The sequence below is a fragment of the Pithys albifrons genome, chromosome 5, assembly GCF_047495875.1.
Source record: "Pithys albifrons albifrons isolate INPA30051 chromosome 5, PitAlb_v1, whole genome shotgun sequence".
Taxonomy (NCBI): Eukaryota; Metazoa; Chordata; class Aves; order Passeriformes; family Thamnophilidae; genus Pithys; species Pithys albifrons.
The window spans coordinates 26630684-26658501 of NC_092462.1; the positions used below are offsets into that span (position 1 = coordinate 26630684).

General features: G+C 37.9%; 1 protein-coding gene across 1 annotated transcript in view; it reads right to left on the reverse strand.

The window, feature by feature from the left end:
- Positions 1-3449: 3449 nt before the first annotated feature.
- COL25A1 (collagen type XXV alpha 1 chain) overlaps positions 3450-27818 on the reverse strand; it is a 322294-nt gene continuing 297925 nt past the window's right edge. The window contains exons 34-41 of the mRNA XM_071555983.1: positions 25993-26028; positions 25421-25474; positions 20602-20655; positions 19343-19369; positions 18556-18609; positions 12777-12863; positions 10037-10075; positions 3450-9309 (exon numbers count right to left, since the gene is read on the reverse strand). Coding sequence (XP_071412084.1) covers positions 9307-9309; positions 10037-10075; positions 12777-12863; positions 18556-18609; positions 19343-19369; positions 20602-20655; positions 25421-25474; positions 25993-26028 — 354 coding nt within the window. The 3' untranslated portion in view covers positions 3450-9306. The remainder of the gene's footprint in view (positions 9310-10036; positions 10076-12776; positions 12864-18555; positions 18610-19342; positions 19370-20601; positions 20656-25420; positions 25475-25992; positions 26029-27818) is intronic.

Consider the following 27818-nt stretch of genomic DNA (forward strand, 5'->3'; position numbering starts at 1 on the left):
CTTTAGAAGCATGCATCAGCAGCCAGCCCTGCTTGTATGAGGGCTTTTGTTCCAGGTTTAGCAAAAGCAAGCTTGTTCACAGGTAGCTTAGTAATTGCTTGAAGCAATATTAAACTTCATCAGGAAAACTCCAAGTGATAGGTGAAGGAGCTTGTTAGAAGTGGGAGGTTGCTCTTCTGTTCCTTCAAAGCCATGGAAAGAGGCTTAACAATAAAGAGAATATCACTCCCTCTTGGCTCTTCTCATGCTCTTTTGATACTATCAGCAGGAACAAGCCTGCCAAGTATCATGTGTAGAGCAGAGGAGGTCTCACCCCCTCGGATTAGTAGAGACCCTGACCCAGACACAGGCCTTTCCAGCACCTTGTCACTACTACACTTTTGCAGACCCCTCCAGCTTCTTCCACTTGGCCTCATAATACTGTGGTGTAAATACTAGCAACTATTTCTCTTTAATATACAGTACTATTAATATAATTTAGTTTTAAAAAAATACTAGTGTTTTATTAAAAAAACCCCAACCAACCAAACACCAAAACATGCTATTTATTCCATCCCGCTCTGTTTGCTTTATGAACATTTTTTTCCACACTTGTTTAGGGGCTTTGTCCTGGCAGGGTACCAGAAACCAGCAGCCTGGCTTCCAGTATGAAGGATGGAAAGGAGTAAGTATTTCTGAGAGCTATCCAAAGTATACAAATAAGGTGCTTTTGGCTCACTATTTACCTGGTAAGGAGTTACTGTACCTCTGAAAATCAATACAATGCTAGTGCATTCTGAGAAACAAACCCATTGCAGATGGTTAGTGGAAAATGATCTGCACTGAAGATCTATTTCAGTACAGAAATTTAAAGATGAACAAACTGTGCCTATCTGCATCATCTCAGGGATAGCTAGGCTGCTTGGCATTTGCTCTGAAAAGGGAATGGACTTGCCTGGGAGTTGATGTGGTGCTGGGTTCAGCAGGCCCCGAGTCAGTTAATCACAGGGTGCGTTAATGTTTGTTTTCATCAGTTTTATCTCAGACAATCAATTACCTCACAATGATCATAATAAACCAAAGAGAAGAGAAGACAACTCCTAAAAGCTGGTAAAAAGTTACCAGATACTTGTCAGCTTCAGGAAGGAACAGCCAAAGGTTATGTCAGAGAGACCTTGTGACTCCTTGGTTTAAGGGTGGGCACTTTGAAAACTCAGTCAAGGTATAACCTGCACATACAAAAATTATCTGGGCATTTATTACTTATTGAACATTCTGTCTTGGTGTAAGCACGTGAAAAAAATCTGCATCTTGGTTATGTGACAGGAGCTGTGTCCACCTTTGATCTGGGAGACAAACTGAAACAGCCTGAGTACAGCATACTAGCAGACTGTGATCTCTGAAGAAGTTAGTGTTTTTCTGAACACTACTCGTCATGCATATGTTTGTATCTATATATGCTCGTATAGACACCTGAAGACATATATACATACACATATATATGGAGCATATAAACTCCAAATCCAAAACCACTATATGTTTTCACTGCTGCTAGGAGATGGGAGAGGAGAATGGTCTGTGAGTACTCAGTGTGGAAATTCCCAGAAACCAATGGAAGACAGAACAAATTAGTAACCCTGGGATTAAGCTGGAAGACTGCTTGCAGCAACATGACTTAAATGTTTTGGCAGTCCCTTGTTTTTTTTTTTAGTATTTATTTGGGTGCAGTTGTTACTACTTGCTGGAACATGAAATGGTTTGTCAGCTTGTTTTTGTGTTTTTTGTTTGTTTGTTTTTAAACAATTGTGTATAGTTATTATAATTGAGCCACAAGGTGAAGCTGTGTGAGATGAGGACATAAAAAGTAATTTAATTTTATTTGTGTAGAATCCTTATTACAAATGGGTAGGGATTAGCAGGTTTAGTAGGTCCACAAAGCAGAGTTGCATGTGAGTAATGGCCTTTAAGTATTTAATTAAAGCTCCATTAGAAAAATAATGAGAAGCAGAAGTGTCAGGCATTTCACATGCAGTCCTGCATGTGCTTTGGCACATCACAAAATTGTCAAGGAGGTATGTGAATAGGAGGGAATGCCAGAGGAAAGTCATGTGCCATGAGCGCAGTAGGATGTGAAGGCTGTAGGATATTGGGTAGCTGAGGGTTTGGCTTTGGAGATGGCATAGTACTGGAAAATAACAGGGAGGCTGTTAAAGTACTGAATGGGAAACCCACAGGGTATTAGCTCTGGCAGCAGTCTAGAACACATCTTTGGTGTTTGTCAGAACAACTCCAGCAGCATCTAGAACAGCACTGCATCCTCTATGAAAGCAGAAGAAAGGAGAAAACTGGAAGCAAGAAAAGGGTAACAGTGGCCACAGCTGACACAAGGACTTCCCCTGCATCAGGGCTGGCTGGCTGGGGTGGCAGCAGCACTTGCAGCCTTTGGGGCCATGCACTCAGCCTGGCAGAGCAGAGCACGTTAAGCTTAAAGTACCTCATCTTGAAAAAGGAGCAAAGGTATTTTTAGTCCCTCCAAGAGTCTAAAACAGAGCTAGATAAGATTAATGGACATTTATGGGGATTAGCAAGAGTTAAGAGTAGAGGTCAAACCCCACAGTCCTCAATCTCTTTGCCTATAGTGACTGAATTTTTGAGGTAGAGGAAAGAGAAACAATAGGGAGTGTTCTGTTTGTCTGAAATATTTTGGGATTCAGAAAACCCAAATATTTAAATAATGTGTTGAAGAGATTACAGCTGCTCCCCAATGGTTTGTTGTTTTTTACTTTTTTTTCTTCTTTTTTTTTTCTTAAATCTTTTATTCCTGCAAAAATATGTCTTCTTAGATCAGGGTGCGTAAAAATATACCATTTTGCAATAATTGTTATGTTCCATCATTTCTGAACAAACTGGATTTGTGAAAAACAGATCTTCACATTTTCTAGCTTGCACTGTTACTTGTACCACTGCCTGCTCAAATCTTTATTTCTCAACAGTTCAGGTTTATTTTCACCTTCAGAATTGTAGGAAGGGGGAGACCTGTGATTTCAAGCTTCATTCATCCTAGGATGCCTCTGAACCTGCCTAAGCAATACGTTCAACTTCTGGTTGATACATAGATCCTTGCAGCTTTTCCAGACTGAGGAAAAGGTCTAAGGTTTGCAGTAAAGCTTCTTCCTTCCTTAATTTACAGATGCTGACAGCCTGTGCTGCCTGTTTAGAAAAGATGACTGAACAGACTGGACTGAACAGGAAGGCAAGTTTTCTTACTGCACACTGTAGGAAAATGGAACATGTTGCAGAGGCCTGGATTTTTGTGTGAATATTACTACTGACACAACCTGCACTGGACTTCAGACTACAGGTTGACACAATGCAGCACACACTTCTTCCAATCCAGACAGGCTAGAACAATTTTTTGCACCAGCAGTAAGAACTTTATAACTATGCAAAATCAGCACCAATGGTTGGATTAATATTTTAATAATTACACACTTTTTACATTATGAAAATAAATCATAAATAGTGTAAAAATAATTCTGAAGATCAACTTCTCACAAGCAAGAAACAAAACCTCAGATACAAAACTGAAAGAAAACAAAACAAAATTCAACTGAAAAACAAGGAGAAATTTTAATAATAAAAACAAAAGCATGCTGTTTGATCAGGTTCAATTAAGTGAAGACTAGAGGCCACAAGAAAGTGGTAATTAATAACAAATTAAAACGGCTGAGTAAAACTGTGCAATTCTTTATACTACTCATCAAAAGAGGTCTTGTGACATATTTACAGTGCTGAGACACTCAAAATATTCCTTGTATTGATGATATGATGCTGACCCATGTTTCCTCCCCCCACCCCAGGCATTGAAATCCTTGCCAAATTACTTTTCTTTGTATTTTTATCTCTTCTACTTCATTTATGAGACCATTTGCAATACAAAAATAACGGCACATATAGATGAACTTAAAAAAGTAAAAAATACAAATAAAAATATATAATATTTTCCAAAGGAAAAAGTCAGATACATACATCTTAGCAACATTTTTAAAGTTGTGTGATATTTTCCCAAACATGTACAATAATATAAGAATATCCACATATATGTTAACACTATGTAAAACATTCTTCCACCAACCCAACTCTCCATAATACTTCAGAGAAGTGTGCAAGTACCAATGGGATCTGGGAAACTCATACAATTTATTAAATAGAAACAAGTAAAACACTAACGGTCCCAAGTTAAATTAAGGCCCCCTGCTTTCCAAAGACAATTCAATTTCCAAGCAGCATTGATAATCTGATGCATTTAAAAACCAAATGAAACAAAAACAACACTCCAAATCCCTTTTTAAAATAAAAACTCCACTTGCTTTGTAGAGTATCTTTCTCAGATATGATGGTGGCAGGCACTTGTTTGTAACAACGTTTAATGAATCCAACCACCATGTAAAATACATCAATAACAGTGGGTGCAAGAAAACCTTCATTTGTACATTACAGCAACATTCACAACCATAAAAGCATGTTGCAGGAAGGGAAAAAAGAAATAAAAAAATTAGGTGTTAGTTTTAATTCCAGTCATTGAAAGAGAATTTTTGCAATGACTAAAAATTAGACTTTCTTGTGACAGTATCTTTGCAGATATTAGTACTTTGTGTGAGTCTTTAGTGTGAAAATTTAGGAATCTCATTAGGTAAAATACAGAGATTTTAAAATGTAATTCAAGATGATCAAGCAGCAGAGGTCAGGAAATTTGAAGGGAAAGTTCCACCTGTGTATGCCTTGAACATCTTCATCACATTCAATAGACTGGAAATATCTGTGGAGTTCTTACTGAAGTGGTTCTGATTTAGGTAAAATCCCACTGTTGAAGTTGATATTCCCCTTGTTACTATGCACAGTACTGGGGTCCTTCCTTCTGCAAAGAGGTCTCAAAGAGCTTTGCAAGAGGAGGATGCATCACTTTCCCAAGTTCTTGTCTGGAGATAGGGAAGCACAGCCAAGGGAAAGGCTTTGCATGCCTGAGCCCAGTTTATAATCCCAGTTCTGGGGCAGTCAGTGGGACAGTTCTCCCTAAACCTCAACAGGATCCAGGATCTAACCATGTCTCCTGGCACAGCCTCAGCCTCCCACAAAGACCAAAGGTCTGCTTATCTCACTTGGGGTTGCTGCAATTCTGTTGCTGGCATAACCCAGTAACTGGTGGTCACATCCACCCCTTCCATGAGTAATGTTCACTGGAGCCAATGCTAACTTTCCACACTGTATATCAGTCTTAAGAATTATCCTTTTTTAAACTCTGTACTTTACATGTGTGCAGGTATATGAATTTGATCATTCTGAAACTCATTCATACTACTTACACCATAGACTATGAGAATATATAAACAGCTGGATGAAAAGTATCATTCTGCTTTGCTACACTATCAGCATATGACATCAAGATCAACAATAAATAAAAATATAAATGAAAAAAACCACATAAACCAAAACATTGTATCATTGCTCTGTGATTTAACATTTCATGCTTTACCTCAGGAAAAAATAAAAAGGTGTCCAAAGCATCCTGAAAGAAAGCTTCCCCTAGGTAATCTATGAATATGAAGACAAGGACCACATATGTCAGACATATTCCGTATAGTGCTTAAAAGACTTGTAGCTTCTGTAGCTGGACTTCTGCACAATGTGGTTATAACGCACTGGAGTAACAGATGATTACAAAACTTTGTATGAAACAAATGCTGAAAACTCTCAAAGAAACAAGAATTAGTTCAATTATACCTGAAAAAGTTGGGGATATAGAAACTGTATAGACTAATACCACTACACGTTTCTACAACTGAAAATACTGGTAGAGGAACTAACTGTTCCCGTCACAAACTAAACAAAACAAATCATATCTGTATGGAGGAATGCCACTAAAAGATAATACAACACCACACTGGTGGTTCAAACTGGAGCTTTGCCATCAAAAGGAAAAATATAATACTAGCACCAGAAATAGTTGTTTTTTAAACAAAATAAACATGTTGCAAGTCTTCACAGGGTACTTTTCTTGATGATATGTTACACCCAATTTTTTCTTTTTTGTACTGATCATGCAACTTTTCTAGATATGTTTAAGTTTCATTTCAATTCAATCTTTAAGATGCAAATATTAATATCAAATCTATGTATGTAGTTTAACCTTTCAAGTTATATTGCTGCTGTTCAGTCATGGTCATTTAAATGGAATCAACCTTTCATGATCCTGAACAATACAAAAGCTAAAAAAGTTAAGATTTTGGAAAAAAAAGGAAATATTCCTACCTGGCAGGAATTTCATAAAGAAATTAATTTACAAGACAGAAAAGAAAGCAAACAAAGATTCTTAAGTATTTCTTCAGTAAGGTCTCAGTGTCAGGGAATTAAAGGAGAGTTGAGTTTTGATTAAAACTTAACAGTAGACTCTATAATTATTTCCTGAATGACAAAATCGTGAGCTAAGGTTCTGCTAGCTTTATTGATGCATATCAATAACGGATGCTGTGAGGGCAGTTCAGGCATATTTTTTTTTAAAGAAAGTGCTAATGACAGCATGCATTCAATAGATCTGTATCTTGTTGCTGTTTCTTAAATGAGTTGTTTGTGGCCACTCTCAGTATGGAGTTACTATAAGGTCTAGCCAGAAAATAAACATCCTACTTGATTTTGCACATGAATACTCTGAGGGGCCTTTAAAAATATTTCATTTTACTGTATGATTGCCAGTATTCAATATCTTATAAAAAAATTCAACTTCTAGTCTTCACATCTACAGTATACCTAGCTAAATGAGCCAAGTCAGGACATGCGCATAAGAGACTCTTCTCTGTTAGGTGGACAGCTGGCTCCTCTGCCTGTTGGCTTTTGGAGATAGTGCTTCTTAAACAAGCAGACAAATAGGGGTGAGTCAGAGGCCTGGCATGGTGTTTCTCTTGCCCTCTTTCTGAAAGGCCCTCATTTGCATTACTGCTGTAGCACTCTATAGCACTTTATATTCAATCTGTGCTGTTTGAAGGCTTTTATTATTGTAATCATGTCTATTCAAAGAGGTTGATACATGGATCTCTGAACATTTAGGCATAGAAAAATGTATTTCCTTGTATCTGTGAACACTTGGCTATTTCTTACTAATGGAAAGATGGAATTGGGCAGCAAAAATATATATGTATTCAGTATATATATCCATATAGTGTCATAATTTTGGTTTTTTATTAGTAAGATACTTCTAGTAGGCCACTACTAAGTTTTTAGTTATAAAGATGTGTTTTTTCCTCAATGAAAAGCTGGGTTTGACTTTGATATACCAAAATGACAGTAAAGATTTAGCGAAGTGAAAGGTTGCATTACAGTGGCATTTCCATTGATCTGAGATTGTGAAGCAATACAATAAGTGTGACCACAGCAGGTCCCCATCTACACATGATTTAGAAAAAATGGAGCAACGAAAAATGTGCGTTCCAAGAAGGGCATAAGGCGCCCGCACATGAATGGAGACAGGCTGTCCTTCCTCAACTTCAGTTTTGGTCTGCATATGAAAGACAACTCTCAGAAAAGTAACTAAAAAAGTTTGTGATGATCCTGCTATATACATTAGGAACGGAAGCAATATAAAAAGAATTTCCATCTGCCAAATATGACACCACTTCTTATAAACTAGTCTCTCAAACTAACTTCAGTGCACCATATGAAGACTTAAAACTGGAAAAAATACCTCATGGCAAAACTACAAATGTGCACAAGTGACATATTTCTAGCATTAAAAAAGTGGAGAAGGAAAGATTTACTCTGTTTCTCTAGAAAGCTAATCATCTGAGCAAAATGGAGAAGTATCAACACCTTTAATAGTGTAGTGCGATGACAAGTGTGCAGTGGTAATTACAGAGTTGTTTCTCTCCAATGCTTTTTGAGTAATAATGTCCACTAAAGTTACTGTAACAAGAAAAAAGGAACAAGATGAATAAATCAGTCTGAGAGCCAAAAAAATAAACTCTTTCTTTTCTAGACCTAAAGGCTTCAAAGACTCTGAAATAAAAACTGTTAATACCAAAACAAGATGAACATGTGGCTTGAAGTATTTGCTTCAATGCCGTCATCATAAATGTTGAATAGATTATTGAAATGCATTCTTTATGGCAGCAGTTACAGGAAAAGGAAACAAAATATAATCATAGCTTCCAAAATCCTGCAGAGAAGTTCAGCTAGTTTTGTGTAATTTAAAGTGAATACCCTGAAAACCACACCATGGTGCATACATCTCCGGGCAGTTCCATTATTATCCTCCTCTGGAGGTTGATCCGATTCATCCCCACCTCAAGAATGCTTTTTCCTCCAGCAGTCCCAAAACGCAATATGCAGAGCACATACTCTGTCCATCCTTGAGTGAGGTTGAGAAGCTTCTGGTCTCAGGTGGTGTCTGCCATCAAACGATCCCTGCAGCACCTCTGCAACCTTTTCAAACAACCCACAGAGAAGTCTGGTTTCTTCTTCAAACTTCTTTCCTTCTTGGTTAAGGACTCAATAGGGCCTGTCGTGAATGTCTTCACGACCGTGAGTAGTGCAAGGCAAACCAATGCTGATTAACAGGCAGGACCCTCTTTGATCAAAGGGGCCAAGTATCCTGCAAGACTGGAAGCCATCCACCTGCAGCTGGAACTCTATTTCCCAAAAATTCAAGGCCTCTTTCTATGCTCCTCTGGTTTATCTCTTTTTAGCAATGAGCCATGGTGTGACTCCCTTGAGATGACAAAAGGAAATGATTCAGAAGCTGTAATCAAAGGTCACTGTGAGCAGCCATTTAGCACATGACGTGATCACACAACAAGCAGGTTTGGCACACAAACTCATGCTTTTAGTTCATACAAGCAGATATGGTGTCATGAATCAGTGAAGTACTTAAGATGGACATGGAAGCCAAGTCAGTAAACTCCAATGGCAGCTGGTACAGTACATTTCATAGCATTTTGCTCTTATTTGGTCACAATTTCTTGTAAACTAGTTCATGGTACTCATTGTCCATGCATATCCACAAGCCAAAATATAAGAATTTACAGAAATATTAATTTCTTTTATTGATCGATGTTTCGATCTCTCTCTCATTAGAGAGGCAATCTTTGCAGGTTTACCCTGCAGCATCATCTAACTGCAGATGTAAGTGAAAAAGTACATATGGACCCTTGCAAACAAGTAGAAGCAGCTACATGTAAACATATCTCAGACTTGTAAAACCAAATTTTCAGTTTTCAGCTATAAATAAAAGAAGTGGAGCACTATATACACAACTTCATGCTTGTAAGGTTAGATTCATCACTGCAGAGACAAAAAAGATACAGATTAATCCAATTAGTAAGATATTTCAGACATCTATTACAAATACATAGATGAGGGGGAGTTACAAATATGGATAGCTATTTCCTCACCATCAGCTATTCAGAGAGAAATGCACCCAGGATTTCACTTATGCTTAATGTATCATATGCCAGTATCCCTCCACCTACACTATTCTGAATGCTATGTTTTCAAATCTAGCACTGCCTAAGTTACACCTTTACTAAAATGATGTTGCCAGTTAGTATTAATGTTAAACACAAACCCTAGGAGGGTATATTGAAGAACAGAAAGGGAAGGGAAGGAGAAGGGCAGGATACACTGTTCTTCTCAGTATTCCAGAAGAATACTAATAGATCAGTATAAATATATGTCAAAAAATCATGAGCCTGTATAATGAATTGGAAGCAGTGATCATACGCAGAAACCAAAGGATGTGTAAGTCTTCATGTGAAAAATAAAAGTCTTCTGGACTTTCCAGTAAACAAATGCCAACTGTTTCTATAATACTGCCTCAATGAATTATTACTTCTGCAAGGTATCACATGAACTACTGTCATGGAGAGGGAGAGGTCTGATCTTGCATTGCTGGTACGTCTCTCTAAAAGGCTCTGAAGTTATCTTGATGTTGTTCTGCATGACTATGACAGGCATTTCTGTGTACTAAGGACATACTGCCCCTGAAAAGAATAAGCTCTGCCCATCCTACCTTTTGCCAACAGCCAGGCATTGGTAATCCATCGGGACCCTGTTTCAAGGGGAGGCAAAAAAAAAAAAAGAGCATAGGTAAGTTTGATAGGATAGATAATCAACATCTGTTATAACAGCCAGAGGAGAGAAGGTTTACACTAAATAGATACATGCACCTGTCTGCTATAAAGATTTGTTTTCCTCTAAATCAATAGAAGATCTTCATTAGTTTCTTATTGCTATTAGAGCTCAGTCTACACATTATTTTAAATATAATCTGTCTTATCCACAACAACCTGTATCTGACTGTACAAGATCAATGAGAAAAAAATACTATCATTTTTATCTGGAGGGTATTGTGTTTTTATGGCCCTTAGTACAAAGGTAACCCTGTGATATCAGGACTCAAATGTGAGTAGGATCGTTTCACTTTCAATATTAGCTTTTGAATGAAGTAACAAAATCTTAAGGCCTGAACATACCTTAAGTGCTACAGGTGAGTGCATGGCAGTGCAGGAACACAGATTATCTCAGTGCTTGGATGATACAGCCATCTAATTTCTTCTCATGTTAGTGAGAGTCCCTCCATTTCTCTTCTGTTACTACCCTACCTTAACATAAATCCATGTGTCCAAGTAAGATCAGGGCCAGCTATTGACCACAGTCATACCGGTTTTCATGGACCTAATTCCAATTTACGTGGCTATCCAGGGTTTATCCAGAGAGTTATATGGTCAGAATTAGGAGGACATATGATGCAAATAGACTATACACGAGCATAAAAAAAAATCAGGCCTTGACATTTTTAGAATGTAGAATACCAATACTTAATATGTGAATGTATGTTTGAAGATAGTGGTTCATGAGGGTTTTTAAATTGCTTGCATGTAGTCTGATAAGAATGGCTTGCTGCCTAAACAAGAGACAGTGCTGTTTACTAAGTAGCTTATTCTAGCAATTATCTATGAACACAATATTTTTCATCCATCAATGATTATTAGTGAATCTCCAGATATAAATGATAACACATATAGAAACATTTTAAAATTACAGAAGCATGCTTGATTATTCCCAACCAAATATGAGATATGGTTACCATTAATTGGAAGCAAACAAGATGGACTATGGAATAACTTTAATGGACTATGTATTTATGATTAAAAAAACATTGACTTCAAATTAGAAGTGCTATAGTTGAAATAAAATGTATTTAACATTCATCTTAGAGAACCGTGCTTAACCACCAAACAATATCAGAACATGCAGATCAAATCTTACTGTGAATAATTAAAATCTTCCTTGTATCTTTATTAAATGTGTATGTACTATTCATTTGGGGTTTCCCTTCTTAAATGGAAAAGAGTTCAAACTTACTTTATCATTAAATTAAAAAATCACTGTTGCCAGATTGGTACAAGGGAGAGGATCAAGAAGTAGCATTTTAGTATAGGTGGGAACTTGAATTCATGCTAACATAGGGTGGGGAGTGTCGTGTGTATTCCAGGAAGGTAAGTTCCAAGGGGGAGACCATTAAATTGAAGACATTAAATAACAAAGACAGGGTTTGGGCTGCAGACTGTTATCTTCTTACAAACCTCAGGTAAGCTTTTCAATTCCAGATGTGTTTGATTACTTTTTGATGAACACGCCAGACACTAAAAATGTTACTTGTGTATGGTCTGGACTCCAAGCTCCAGCTTGGCTTACTGAAAACCTTGATTTTCAGAAACAATATTTGCATCATTCTTGACTCTCATATTGGCCAAATTGTGAAGACGTGCACCTAAGACTGTGTGGATTTGAAGGGAAGTCAGGGGTGCAAAGTAGCTACGGGACAGGCTGGGGGGTGCGGAACTGAGCCAGTGCAGACAGGAGTCATCAGGCTTGATTAGAAGTGAACATTGTACTGGATTTCTACAAGGATTTGCGTTCAGGGTGAGTAAGGCAATAGGTGTTTTGTGAGGGAAATAACAAACCAACAATTCTCAGGGAAAATATAGGAAGGACACAAACTTATAAATTACCATGTGATATGGGAGCAAAACTGCTGAGAGTTAGGTCTAAAGTATCGAAACAAATGTGTGTTCTCTCATTGCGGTTATGATCACTTGAAGCAGATGGTTTGTTCATGCACATGCATGTGTTAATGAATAATGTAAAGTCAGCTCAGAAAAACATTACTTTACATTGAGAATGGCTGACTACAAACAAAGGAACTGCATGCAGGGTTGGTAGGAAAGAGAAATACTGTACCAATTGGCAAGGGGCATCCAGCCCATCCAGGCCAGGCTGGCCTGGCTCCCCTTTTTCCCCCTTAATTCCACGGAATCCCTGTTTGTAAAGATTAACTTGCAATGTTACTGTCAAGGAAATGCCTTCAATATTGATGTAGATGGAGTGAACAAATAACAACAGAGAGGCAAGAGGAGCAAGCTGACTGTCATAGTGTGATTTAAACCTGTGGGGCACAGACTCTAGCACATTCCAAATTTGGTTTCTTTCCAAAGAGATAGGCAGAAATAATGAAAAAACCCACCACCAAACTTCACAAATTTAGCCTGAAGGTCTAAAGATCTGGTGCTTTAAACCAAATTAGGAGCTTGACAAACGGAGTCTGCTCCAGAATTTGCCAGAACTTCAGATAAAGATGCATTAACAAAGGGCTACAGGTTAAACAGTAGCTGGTGCTTGCTCCTCTCCCCTCATTTCTTATTCCATCAGTTTACGGATCGATCTTCCAATACATAAGTGAGACGTACCAATGGGCAAGGTGCATCTAATCCAGGAGCACCCTGTTCTCCTTTCTCCCCTTTAGGCCCCTTTTTGCCTTTCTTTCCCTTTTCCCCCTGTGGATACAATGGTTTGGATAAAACAAGTTTCATTCTTTAGAAAAAAAATTAAAGGAAGATTGGTTTTAAAGTTTGGGTTTTTGTCTTTTTAAGCCAATGGAGAGCTGAAAGGACACTTACCACTGTGTTCTGGTTTGGATGGTGCATTATGTGGAAAAATAAATTATATGATCACAAGCAAGAACTGCAATCAGTTTGTATTAGGTTTGTGCTGCTATTTCATATTTGGTATTATGAATGTTTTGAAACCTAGAACAGGGCTTGAAATTATTGATTTCTTGAGACACAAGCAAATCTGCAAATTCCCCAAATCCACAGTTCAAAATAAAAAGTCTCCTATTTGTTCTAAGTGATAGCACTGAAGTGCACGTGCACCCTAAGCTGAATTTGACAGCTCCCCCAGAGGATTTGCCACTAGACAGAAGTAACTTTGTGAGAGCAGAATCCATCAGCACAGTTTTTTGAAAAAAGACCTGTGCCTCAGATGCCTCATAGGGATGGGCTGGACTCTGACTCAGTTCTATCAGCTTCCATGGTGTCATGTCAAGGGTGAACTGAGCCCAGAACATCCTTTGCTGACCCTCTGCACTCTGATAACAGAGTCTGGAACAAATCCTATTCTCTGTGGTGTTCACAGAAACCCAGTGACATCACTGAGGGTGCACTCCTGTCACTCCAAATACTACATGACCATTTCAAACCCTGTTACAGGAATCAAAACACCCAAACTCCTTGATGGAGAGGTGTTAGGACGCTTTCAATGATTTCATACTGTCTTGGTATCATAAAGTAATCAGAAGTGATAATTAGGTTCTTTATTTAAGTATTTAAACATTCAAATATTCTCTCTACTGCAGGCCATGTTTCATCATTTCATCTACTTATTTTATCAAATATCCGTCCTTTGATTTCACACTGAGTTTTCTTTTTTAAATGTGACATTTCCAATGCTTTAATTCTTATGGAAATGAGCTGATTTCCCTTCAACAAAGCTACTTGCAAAAATGACCTCACCTTCAAGCAGTATAAGATGTTTAGAGAGTTAATTTTATAATTGATTTCACATCAGTTGATCACAATGGTAAATGAGTTTCAGGTTTTGCTCTCAATTTCACAAAAATCAAAAAGGATCAGTTAAAAAAATAACAGATTGGACTAGGATTGTAAAAAATGGGATAGGAAGGATGAGTAAATCAGGAATATCACATAGAAATGGGAAAAATAGTCATAGGAAAATTAGTATGACACTGGAGAACCAGCAAGCAAGGTTGAGGCTATTGGGAGGATTTAATTTGTGAGGAAAAGGGTAAAAAAGACAGAGGAATTGTAAGGAATAGGGTAGAAGGAGAAGGAAGGAATGCCCCTTTGGAAGAACAGGCAGAATTTGGTGAAGCATGGTAAATAGACATTTAACTTGTTCCACATCAGTACAGAAAGACTTAATCCATTAATAAGAGAGGAAAAAACATTTTTACAGATAAAAAATAAATATAATTATCAGATTTTAAAAAGGAAGGAAAACACATTAGTCATTTGATATCATAGCATACTTGACACATTCAAAAGAAAAAAAGTGGTTCATGAAGAACACAGACTACATTCATATCATAATAGAAGCAAAGTTACTTGTCTATCTTTTCTGTGTGCCAAAAAGTCACAGGATAATATTTGGGAAAACAACAACACAAACATTACCCTTCTTTATCAAATGACAAGATTATGATGTAAAAAAAAAGTCTTCACAAGACAAGAACCGTAAATTGGCTAAGTTTCCATCTTAAACCTACAGGGATGGCAGCGTAGCAGAGAAACCCAACAGTTTCAAGGTCAGTTCTCATGTGATTTGTGCTCACTGTAACACCAATATGCTTGAAGTGCATGAATGCAAGCACAAAGCATGGACATGCTCCAAAAAGGATTCTGAAAATGGACGGTACAGTTTGGTTTCTGACTCTTTTCATATCTTTAGGATCTGCATTTCTTTAACTTGTTATGTTATGAGCCAGCAGATAACTATTGAAACTTACAGTTTTGCGGGGCAGTTATATGATCTTATTCAAAGCAACACAGCAGTGATCTGTGTAGAAAATCACCTGAATTTACTGAGTACTTTAACTACTTTTTCCAGAGACTGTTACTTCTTTCTAATCTTTAATCTTTACTCCTTACCCTGACCTACAGAGACTCACAGGAGATATGGAGAATCTACATCTGATGAAAATTAAAAAAAAATATTCCTTTCTGCCCTTCCTCAGTGCCTAGAGAAATACAAAGTTGTGGCATTTCTGCAACACCGTTATGGTTGAAACAGTCTCTAATCCTCATGTGCACAGATTTTCATCAATGCAGAGTGTAGGGGGAAAAGAATAATGTCTTTTCATCCTCTGTTCAGACAGATCATACTCCTCTGTCAAAATTTATAACAACAGACACAACTGTGCATTTGGGACAAGGGGCCCCGTTCCTCTCTCTCCCCTCAACACAATCCCTAACTTTTGTTAAAGTTTATTCCTTTTCAAAAGGAATTTTTTTAATGAAAATACAAACCTTTTTCATGATAAGTGCTTCTGGACTATAATTTTATATGAGTAATTACAGCTAGAACACTTTAAAAATACTTTTACAGACAAGTTCAGCAGACATTATATTATACTACACTATAATGCAAATACTGACTTCCTTTCACTGTAGCAGAACTACTGATGGGCTAAAATAAAAATTACCAGTCTAAGTCTCATCTCAAACTGAGTAAGTATTATGCCCAAGTGTCACCAGTTCTCTTTAGAATGTAAATAATCATATATATTTTCCGAAGTGCAATTTGAGTTAAATTTCTTCACTAGAAACTCATTAATCTCAGTTTGTGTGATGTCAGTCCAACCGCCAATATGGTTAAGAAATATTTAAAAGCCAAGAAATCATAATCTGGATGGTCAGCTTGTTAACTGGTTTATCTCTATTGAAATGGGTCTTGTTACACTAATTTGGTCATAGATAATCAGTAATTAATGTAAGGAAAAACAGCAGAACAGAGAAAATTATGAAAGCTTAGATTTATTGCATTACTTTGTGTCTTTTGAGAGTTTTCCCTTTGGAAAAGGAACCACTGATGAAGTCAAAGTAATTCTGGTGAAATCAGTTTACTTGCACAATACAAATATTCCTTAATTTCTGGAAAAATGTGTCAAAGCATGCAATAGAAGTATTTTTCACAGAGCTTTCAGCGATATCTTCCCTGACTTTTCACTGGGAAAGACCTTTCTTTGCCTTGTAATTTTACTTGAATATTTTGAGAATTTTTAAGACAGATATGCCACTCTGCAGACTTCCTGGCAATCCTGTTAAACTGAAAGTCCACAAATAATGCAGTTTTTGAAACATTTATCAGAATAACTACTTTATCCCATGCATTCTCCTCGGAAACAGGTTTGGCCTTTTCCTGAATTTTTAGGGGGATGAAGGAGTAGACTTTCTAGGAGATGTGTCCTGCAGCTCAAGAGAACAAGTCTGCACAGGAAGCCTAAATCACAACTGAACTCCAAAAAGGGCCTGGCTGTGCCTGTGGCCAGACACAATTCCACACAAAATTCCCTTGAACCCGTTCAACAGAAAGTCCTTTGTTTGACCTATTTAGTCAGTCCCTGGGAATAACAGACTAATATTCTAAAGCAGCATGCTGTACTCTGGGACATTAAAACACTTTTAAATCCCAAGTGCAGGAATCTCAGCTGTTCCATTTTTGTATCATATCATATTTATATAAGCAAACTTTTTACTTTTCTTCCAGAAATCTTCTGGGGCACTGATGGCTAGATTTTGCCTGCCTCTCTGTAGCTGTACATGAAAACACAGAATCAGAAGGTCTGGTTGGAAGGGAGTTCTGGAGGCTGCCTAGTCAAACCTCCCATCCTGAGTAGGATGATTCCAGACCTTTGATCAGATCACACTAAATCAGAATCTGCAGTGCTCCGTGGGCAGTGGTTCAGCCTCCTTCTCTGGGTACATGACACTGTCCCAATGCCATGCTGCCCTCCATGTGAACAAGGTTTTCCTAATTGCCACTCTGGACCTCTTAGGAGCAGCTTCTGGTCCTGTGTTTCACCACTTGCTATTACCCAGAAGAGTTTTGCTCCAACAAAGAGTTTTGCTCTTTGTATTTCCCCTTTCAAGTAGTTTGGCCTTCTCATTGTGAGACTAAGCCAGTCCACCTCCTTCAATCTCTTCTACCAGTTGCATTTGCCCCAGGGCTCTGCCAGCTTGGTAGCCTTCTAAATCTCCAACTTCTCAAGCTTTTCTTGAACTGGGAGGCTCAAAAGACCACCTGCAGTATTCAAGCAACCTTGCTGGGATTGTTTAGAGAGGTGTAATAACTTACTAGTTATCTTTTAGACACAACCCTTCTAATGCATCCCAGTATGAGAACACACTGTTAAGTTCACTCAGTTTGGCACGTACTGTAACTCCCACGCAGCACACGCTGGCCATTCTGCCAAGTCACCTCTTAGAGCTGGCACTTATCAGTTACACCTTTCTACTGATAACTGCTCTCAAAAGAGAAAAGCTGTTTGCTTGTGACAGACCTGTGATCTCTGACAACAGCAAGTGCTCATCATTCTTTGTGATTACTCCACCAGGTCAGACACTGCATTTATAATATTCATGGAGCACCTGCTTAACCAACAGTTCTGCAAAATCAGTACCTTACCAGTGATCTCAGCTTGAGATGAGCCTGACAGAAGGGAAGAACATATTTCACAGTACCCTTTCAAATCCATTCTTGGGAAGTGTTTTGTCTGGCACCATTAAGAAACAGAGATGAACTCTAACATCCAGTGACCTTTTAACCCTGCTTTTTGTTTAGGACACCATGATGGGAAGTGGAATTAGTACAACCCTACACATGTCAGCTAGGTAAAAACAGTTGCAGGAGAACCAGACCTAGAAAAATCACCTGCTGTGTGTATGGACTTCTATATTAAGTGGCTTGGTGTGAGTGCTAATTCAGCAATTTCAGCAACTGCGTTCTCTGTTGGATAGAAATGGGAGAGAATTGCTTGTGAGCTTTCTCTGCGCACACTAAGTCCTGAGTTGCTTTTTACTAAACATATTTCCAAGTCTCTGTGTCTAGTCACTGAAAATGAAGTTAGGCTCTTTCTGTTAAATTCACTGTCTAGTTGGCTTACCAGAATGGTAGAATGTATGACTTAATTTCAATCCACAAGTATCACAAAGTACTTACTTGTAAATAAGACATTGCCAAAAATAAAAATTCAAACAGTTCCTGTCTTATCCATTTGGTGTGGGACAGGTAGCATGTATAGGCATGGTACAGCAGGATCAATTATTACACTGCAAATACTGCCAGGGAACAGAGCTGGGCTCTTCAGTATAAAATTACTACCACAATGACTAATGTCTGCATTAAGTATTTCAGGATTTTCAACAAGTGTAGGATGGATTGGAGAAAAACAGCCTAAAATAAGAAGCTGGGCTTTGGGACAAGCTGACATTACTACTTCTGTGCATACATTTTTGTGGTTTTTCATGATTTTGCTTAGCATGTATCTGTGACCTGCTTTTTGGCACACAGTAAAAATAAAGTTAAGTTTTAATGGACAATTTATAGCATAAAGACAACAGAACTGAGTAGGCTGAGGAACCAAGCAATAGTTAATAACACTGTGGTCACCTTTTCTCCCTTTTCTCCTATATCACCTTTTTCTCCTCGCGGACCAGGGAAACCCTATAAAAAAATGGACAAAGATAGGTTGACTTTTATTCACATGCAGGTTAAGTTTTTAAATACTCTTGGAAAACATAAAAAGATCATTTCATAACATATGTGTGTGTTATGTGTGGACACATGCATCAACACAAAACCATGAGAGACAAGTAAGTCACGGAGTTTGGTAGAGACATTTTACCAGCTACAGAAAGAAATCACACCACTCAAAATGGCAACAGTCCATGCTACACAGCAAATGTATGTTTTGAAAAAGACTGATCCAAGGTAGGGATTTCAGTGTAGGACTAGAGGAAAAGGCTTTCAGTAAGCCTTTTTACCATGCCAAAGAAAGAGATTATGTTTTGAAATGTATCCTGTACAGGTTATGGAATTATTATTTTCTTTAATTAGAATACATATACTTAACTGAGTACTAGTGACTCCTTGTTCTACAAATCAGTCACAAGCCTGAGTATTTTCTTAGCAAGCACAGCTTTTCAGTGTGACATACAAATGACCAGCTACTTGTATTGCTAAGCACTGTATGTGGTGGTGTCTGTCGATAAGAACTGTATATTACACAATCTTTGTCCTCTTTTATCATAGACAAAGAGCAAATGCAGCATTTAGCACAGTGTCAGTATGCACTGCATGCACACTACATGGAAACAAAGATGTTATGCTCCATGAGCTATTTCTTGGAAGATGCTTACCGACCACTGAGAGTGCATTGGTCACAGATATTACTTACATCAAGGCCAGGCTCTCCATCTTTGCCCTGCCAAAGAACATAGACTGCATTAACATCCCTAAGCTGTGGTACTGATGGCCACCTCGAGGCTCAACTTCTGTGCCCCCTCTGCACAGTGATACCCCACGTTGCTGAGGCTGTACACACAGTGCTGCTGTCAGTGAGGGACACTGCTGTCGGTGGTTAATAATTCCAGGAACTGATAACTTGCCTGTAAAATTTTGCTTGACTGCAAAATTTTGTCTGTAGGCAGATTCCAGGGCCAAGTTAGAAATACAGAAAAGCCCAAATACCTTTTTTTTTTTTAATTTATTTTTAGTTCAAAGGAAGGGGAAACAGCAATTGGGTTTGTTTGGGTTTTTTTCAGTGTAACTCACAAAAGTGACCCTCAGATAAAAATGCATGGCAAGCTAATCTAAAACTTCATGGAGCCTGAAACCTGTCTCTAGTCACTGACTCCTGATCCAATTAAATGGATCCAATTAAACCACAGGTCTGTATTCCAGCTTTAATTAATTAATCAAGCAGATTAGACTGCAGAGGGTATGGAAACATTGCAAGTCTCTTGGAAAGGCTGTTTGTGCCTGGCCAAACATATTCACGTGGCTTTTCTTGCGTGAAGTACAGAAAAGACATGTACATGTACACACCTGACCCAGTCATTAGCAGTGTAAAGAGAGTAAGTCAACTGATTTCATTTGGGATATCCTTCTTAGGACAAAGGAAGTTCTCCTTCATAATTTAGAAATGGATATTATTTAAATGGTTCTTTTAAAGCACACCATTTTCACAATGAGCTTCTCAAATTGCTTCTGAGCCCATGGCACAGAAATTAAAACAAAACAGGTCTCTGAAGTGTCAAACAAAACAGAAATATAATGACGAAGTAGCCTTGCACTATGGAAATCCAAGCGGCTTATTGACATCAAGAAATTCACAGCTTTCCACAGTTCATCCTGAACTCCTGGCACTTTCGCGTGGTCCCTGTGCAGCTGATGGCCACAGGCTGCTGAAACTGGAGTACTTACATTCTAGATTTCCTCTCTCTTGCTGGTTTCTCTCAGGTCTGTTTTGTTACATGCATGGGTAGGAATCTACGTCTGTGATACAGACCTTTGACCTTGCACTGTCAGGGTTTATTATCTATCTTTGGCTTTACCAACTAATCCTATTGCTAGGTGAAAAGCAGCCGTAAAGCACAGAAAGTTTAATCAAGGAGTGGTGAAAAGTGCAGTGTGTACAAACTTCGTGTCACTTACAGGCAAGCCGTATGGTCCTCTGGGTCCAGGGTCACCTACAGTTCCCTTTTCACCCTAAGAAAAGATTATGCAACAAGCAAACAAAAATATTGTCTGTCTTAGAAATGATCTCTGCCAAGTGTTAAAGTTTACACATTCCTCAATATTTTGAGTGAAAAATATCCAAACTCATATATTTTTACTAAATGCTTAAGGGGCAAATAGAAAGTGTGTACTCCTTTCTAGGCAAAATAACCTCTTAGGCATATATTACATTCATTTTTAAATACATTACTACTAACTGGAAATATTTTTCAAACTGAACTTGCTCTAATGTCAATTTTAAACTTGCAACAGCTGCAACATTTTTCTCAGTAAAAATCTAATGTCATAATGAAAACTGAGGATATAGAGCATCAGACTCCAACGCAGCAGCTGAGATGTGACATAGTGACAGGCAAAAATAATGTGTCTATCAAAGTTGTATTTAAGTAGGCAATGCTATTAACAGTGACATTGAGAAGATTACCCTATGCTCTGTACTGTGTTGCTAAATGATCTACTGGATTCTAGCATACTGATGTAAATACCCTGGTTTATTAAATCAGAACTGTATTCATGTGCAGGACAAACAAGTAAAGAGATGACTCCAGAAGTTTGATCTCATTCTGTACTAAAATCCATGGAAAACTTACCACTTTCCAGAGCAGGGCTACCAAAATCATTTTACAAGCTTAATACAGGACAAACTTTTCCAAATGAAGTGAAATTTCAAGGCAACAAATTTCAGGTTGACAGTAGTAATCATCTTTGCTCTCTAACTGTTCTTCATCAAGACTGATATGAAGTTAAACTTCCCAAGTCAGCCAGCATTAGCCCAGGTAACTGTGAGCACAGGTCCGTGTGAGCTTGTTAGGGAATCAGGGCTGGTAAGCAGGTGTGGTCAGCAGTCTTGTTTCAGACTGTGGTGTTCTTTCTTCTGAATAAAATTCATCAGAAAAGCCATACTCTCAAGAACTAAACTGCTCCAAGTGTTGATGAATTAAAAAACACCCCTTATCACCTCTAGTTTTCAGATCTCCTCCTCTGGATTTGTTAAGCAGGGTGAGATGGACCCCTTCTTTCCCCACTTTCCTGAAACTAACCTAATGCAAGGCTTTGCATCTCATGCTAGCACTTGCTGCATTATGCTCTTGAGATAATTATCTGTAATTACTACTTATCATTACTTATTAACTCTAGTATTCAAAGCACAAGACAGATGTTGACATGTACCTAACTAATAGTGGTGATCACTGGCACAACTCTGAAAATGGGCTGCTTAGTCTAAATTTCATTGACTGAATGATGCAAAAAAAGCAGGCACCAATAAAAAATTAATCTGAACCTGTGGTTGAATGATCACAGCAATAATGAGTTTGTCAGAGTAACCGACATTTGATGTGTTTTAAATACTTCATATTTTTTACTTAAGCTTTAGTCTAGCAGGGATTAGATGTGCAATGTCTGATCTTTCTGGATTCTGTTATTCCCCAGCTATTTCTGAGCAGCACTTTTGCTGGTTGCCCTTCCAGAACAATAGGAGGTATTGGGAAGTAAAGCTGATTTTCACAACAACAAATCCCTAGCAGTTTTAAAGCATTCTGTTAAGAAGAAAATAATGTGCTGACCTATGTATGTAACAGCTACAAAACTCTTTGATCAATACTTGCAGTATGTCAAGACTAGTTAGGTCCCTTTTTAAAAAAAATCTTCAACAGCAAAGATGACTGTACAAAGTCTCTCAAGATAGGCTTGTAACATTGCTAAACATATGGTAGACATAAAGATACTGAATGTATCAGTCTAGGAAATAATCTCATCTGTTACGTAAGAATATATTTGGAGAAGTGTATCTCAGAATTTGTTGCCACCAATACAAAGCACATGCTGAAACGTGTCTGGAATGTCAGATGAGGTCCTGAATGTTTATGGATTATATAAGATTGATGGACTGTCATGAACTTACTGCCCTTAACCATCACAATAATGCGTTTCCTTCAGGGAAGCAGATATTCACAAACTTCAAGGAAGTTTTTAGTATTTTTTCTAAGACAATTGATCAGTGTCCAAAGAATATAAACCATAGCCTAAGGTTTTGCCTTCTATTTTACTTCTGTCTCCTGAATCACGGATGAATATGAATTACTATTTGTATGAATAAAGCTGAATAATTGGTGTTTCCATTAAGATAAATAGGCAGATTTCATAACACTGCCACAGTGAAAAACATGTTAACCAAATTAAAGAGAATGCATTTTCCCTCCTTATGCAGCATGTGTGTAGTGATGACAGCATTGCACAGACTACACATCTGAAAGTCAAAATCAAGATCAAAACCAGGTCGTCGTCATCAAGGAGAAAAAATAAAATTAAAAGAAAAAAAGAAAAGGTGCATTTCCATCTTTCAGGTTCTTTAGATGGTCAAGAAGTTTACACACTATGCCTGTCATTAACTTTCAGGCTTATATGTCTCCTTTCACGAGTACAAGTTTAAGATGCCTATCTGTTTTCCAGTGTTCTCTATTTTCTCTCAAGACAGTATATAAGTGAGATTGATAGGTACATAGATTCTGAGGCCTGTTATGATCAACTCCTCCATTTAATAAAGATGGCCTCAGTAAAACCTCTCTAAGGACCTAGAAAATGGTACTTCCAATAGCTGAAGAATTTCATAAGGACTTTGAGACACCAACCTAATAAATTATATTAACTCACACTATTCATTATCATTTCAGTTTCTACTAAAAGAAATGCACAAAACCACACTATAGTGCATGATGCTCTTAGCCTACCTTCTTGCCATCTAAATTTTTTATAAAGATGATCTGATGTTTTCTATTTTAATTAAATAGCTAAACTGAAAAACAACGAATCCACCCTAATTCATACAACAGTATGTTCTACCTCAGAGCAGCGAGTCAGCATTGCCTTGAATGCATCCTGTACAACAATGAATCCAAATATTCTGTAGAAGAACCCTAACACCCTTCTAGATTAATAGTGGCCCAATGTTTTTCTTCTCAGTACAATAAAATGTGGTCCTATCCAGCACTAGTGAGCAGTAGCACTGTGGACTACTTTTAATTGAAAAGTAAAGTCTGAAATCTGCAGGCAAAAATATTTTCTCCTGCTTTCACATAAACGAGTTCAACAGTTGCAAATGCAAGTTTTGAAACTGTATTAAAAACATGTTTTGTTATTTAGATAATGAAACATATCAATGCCAGGCACCTGTTACATAACTATGCTACAAACAACTTCTCCTCCCAAATGGTATTGAATAATTAAACGAACAATTACAGCAATGATCTTGCTAGTTGATAGCTTGGGAAAAACCCTTCCACGTGTCTTGTGAACTTCCTTCTATTCATTTAGCTACACAGAAAATGGTGGCTGTGCATGAATTTCTTGCACACCTTAGTCTCTGTACTTTCACAAATCTCTTCCTCTGTGCTCATGCAATTACTGAACTGATTTACATCGCAGCAATTCCTATCCCCTTTGTAACTACTAGTCATCAACAGCCACAGTAGGGCTGATTCTAGATCCAGATATACAACTTCTTATGACTGCATACTTTCCCAAGAAAAGGTATTAATAGTTATTTTCCAGAGTAGAAGAATAGTTTATATTATAGCACATTGTTTTTCAAAGACATTTCAACTGGTAGTACTGGCACATATCCTTCAACATAAAAGCTCATAATGCAAGAATAAAATATATGGTATTTTTATATACTTCTACATGCATATCTCATCTAAATTATTTACTGAACATCAGAGGATGATGTTCAACTATCTTTTCACAGAGTTGATACAGTAAGTAGTTGGAAAAAAACCCCAAAGTGAACTGAGTCTGTAATCCTCTAGGAAAACGAGAAAAATTTCCAAGTCCTTAGATATTTAACTAGCCTGAGTGGTAACTACAGTCTACTGTTCCTATTTTGGACTATGCTGCATGTCTTGAATTTATTTCTCAGTACACAGTTCTGTAAAAATGAATCATACCGTTCTCAGACATATTGCTGTTGAAGCTATCTGGACCTTTGCCATGTGGCTGTTTCCTTAATACAGCAAGTCTGAAGTTGTTTTAGCACAGTTGTTTTGTTAAAGTGAAAAAGTCAAAGAGACAAAATTCTGGACCAGCGACTCCTTGGAGGTTTTAGTTAGTATGAGGTATCACCTTCTGGTTTGTTGTGTAAGTCGATGGTTGTATTGTTAGAGGTAACATGTTCACATTTAAAAATTAGAGTTCCCATCCCATTTCCACTGGGGAAAATCTACTGGGAATATTTCAAGTGAAATATGAGGGCTCCTATCTTCTAAGCTTAAAAAAAGGCAAGAAAATTTTAAATTTCACAGAGCTTGGAGACTTTTTGCTTGGATAAAAACATTTAAGTGCATATAGGAGACAAATACACTTCTTCTTTTTGCCATTGCATTTGTATATAATCAGATCACACTATATTTTGTCCCAGCTTGTTTTCTCAATTTACACAAAATAATGAAACCAACGAAAATTATGTTCTGTGTGGTACAGTGAACCTGAAAGTACTGTCAATTTCTTACTGATTATTCAGTTCCAAATACCAGGCTCATACGTTACAATGTCAACCCTTAAATTGATAAATGTGTGTGTAACTAGAACACATATACAATTATACAGTTCTGGGCTGATCCTTAAATACGTGAGATAATGTTATGTTTAGTAACACCTAGGTAAATTGTAAGTACCCATATAACATTTTTGCATTGTGGCAGTCACTTTGCAAAGAGAAGCACACAGAACATATACTTACTCTGTCTCCTTTAGGACCTGCAGGGCCGTGGGGACCAACTGGGCCATCTATACCCTACAAAAGGAAACACAGGGGTAAGAGCAAAGTCTTGCTCTTACAACTCTAGTTTTAATAGCTGTCTTCTAGTCAAGAGCTAAGGAATCAGACTTCACTGGTTGAAAATTCAAACTTAATTGTGATGGGACGTAGCTGAACAAATCCATCTGGCATTCAAAACTCCACTTATAATCTCTCCTGTCATGAGGTAAAACCATCCTTCTATCAGCTGGAGTTTACTAAATCTGTAACCTTATTTAGGAAAATAAGCAACCCAACCAAGGCAGTTGTCCAATCCAAAGTCAAAACTAAACCATCTTTTTAAGGTTCAGAGCTCCTTCTACTGAGAATTACATTCTTCTTCCCACACATCTTGCCCTAAGAGTCTGTTTGAAGCCCTCTTTAATATAATGCAGAAAATGTCTGCAGCATTTGGCCTTCCTTCCTCTGTGCAGGGTATGAGCATGGCTGGTGGAGCTCCTGGGAAGGACACGGACTCAGTAACGAAGAGCGACACAGAAAGACAAGAGACTCACCCGGGGTCCTGGCTTTCCGTCTAAGCCAGATGCTCCCTGTGTGGTTAGGTGGACACATGGATGATGGGTACAACACGAATGACAAGAACATGAGATTAGTAAGTGGTGCTGATGAATAAACATAATCCAAATGTACAGTAGAGGTTGTGACAGGGTTCTGGAATGGGTATCACATTACTACAGCATGTTAGTTAAAAATTCACATAAAAAATCAAGAGCTTGACTTTACCATCTCTGACCCACTCCTACCCTCACATCACAGTATATTAGACCAGAATATTGTCAGGCTATAGCAGTGCTGCAAGTGTCAGATGTTAGGGTGGTTTTGAACCTTAACACGCAAATATTTTACTCAGTGATTTACTTGCATCCTTTCTAATTTGTAAATAACGACAATACTGAATACTGTACACAAAGGAAGAAAAATGTGTTAACTGTGATAGGAAATATTTTAAGTGCAAGAATACTGCATTATGCAGCCAACAAAATCTGGGTCCCGACTACAATGGCCTCATTCATTTCCAAGAGCCCAGGAGACAATCACATTTCCTGTTTTCCCAGTACAGTCCCAGTTCAGAGCGCAGTCAGGGGCTGCGATAGCAGTGGCGGCAGATCGCGCTATGTGCCGGGCATCCTTGGGGACGGGGTGACCCCGCGTGGATTGTGTGGGAATAACAGCGCAGCAGAGACAGCGCTGCGATGCCCGCAGGGATGTTGGGACAAAGGGAGACACCACTAGTCGGGGCACAGGGAATAATCTGGGGGACACTCCCCCCAAAAAACCCCAGTTCAAATCTCCCCCCGCTCTCCCCCAAACCCAACTAAAAACCGCCATCCAACTCAATACAATGAGCCATTTTTTTGAACACTAAACACATCAACTTTGCTCCTGAAAAATGACATTTACAAGTAGTAAGCAGAACAAGACAAGATCTATGTAAATTTGAAAAACTAATAGCATATTTCGTTCTGGGTTAGAAAAAGCATTTGTGGCAAAAGTGAAACTTTATTCTACCTTTCAGCCATTTTCAGGATCTTGGCTCAGGCCTACAAAGCTCACTGTCTACAGAGATGTAATGCTCAATGCTCAAATGATCTTTTCTTAAAAATAAATTAAAATTTTCAGTGAAGCTGACCTCGTCCAGAGGCCTGCACATAATTCTTGAAAATATTAATCAGAGAGGTCTGTGTTCCTTTTGCTTAACTCAATCTTTTTTCTCTATTTTACTGTTACCAATGTAATCACAGGGAGTTATCCTCATACAACAATAACAACAAAAGGAAAAATGAACTCTTTTAGTGAGGAAAAAATAAAGCTATCTTTTCAGTATGCTTTCAAGCACCTATTTTCTTTTATCATCCTAAATTTTAACAACTGTAAAATTCCCATATTTTTAAGGTTCTTCATTTCTTTCTAAGACAAAATGTACATCAAACATTCAGAATGGAAATTTTCTAAAGACCAAGAAAAAAAATGAAAATTCATGAAAAAAAAAAGAAATTCCCTAAACCAATTTTTAACTTTCCTCAGTTAGACCTCTCCATTTGAACTGCAGAAGGGCAAGGAGAGGAAGATAAACTGAGGAGATGGAGGAAAGAGAAGATTCCTTTTTAAACTCACACACCGTACAACACTTAAGTAACAGTATGACTAATGTAAAGGGGGTGATGGCATCCTTGTGACATGCAACACTCTCAACTGACACATAATGAAAAATAAAACATGACAGCACTGGGTGTTACAGGACATTACTTTGAATGATAGCACAGATTTGTGACAAAAAGAAACAAGACTGATGCTCTGCTCTAACATGGTATATTCTGTG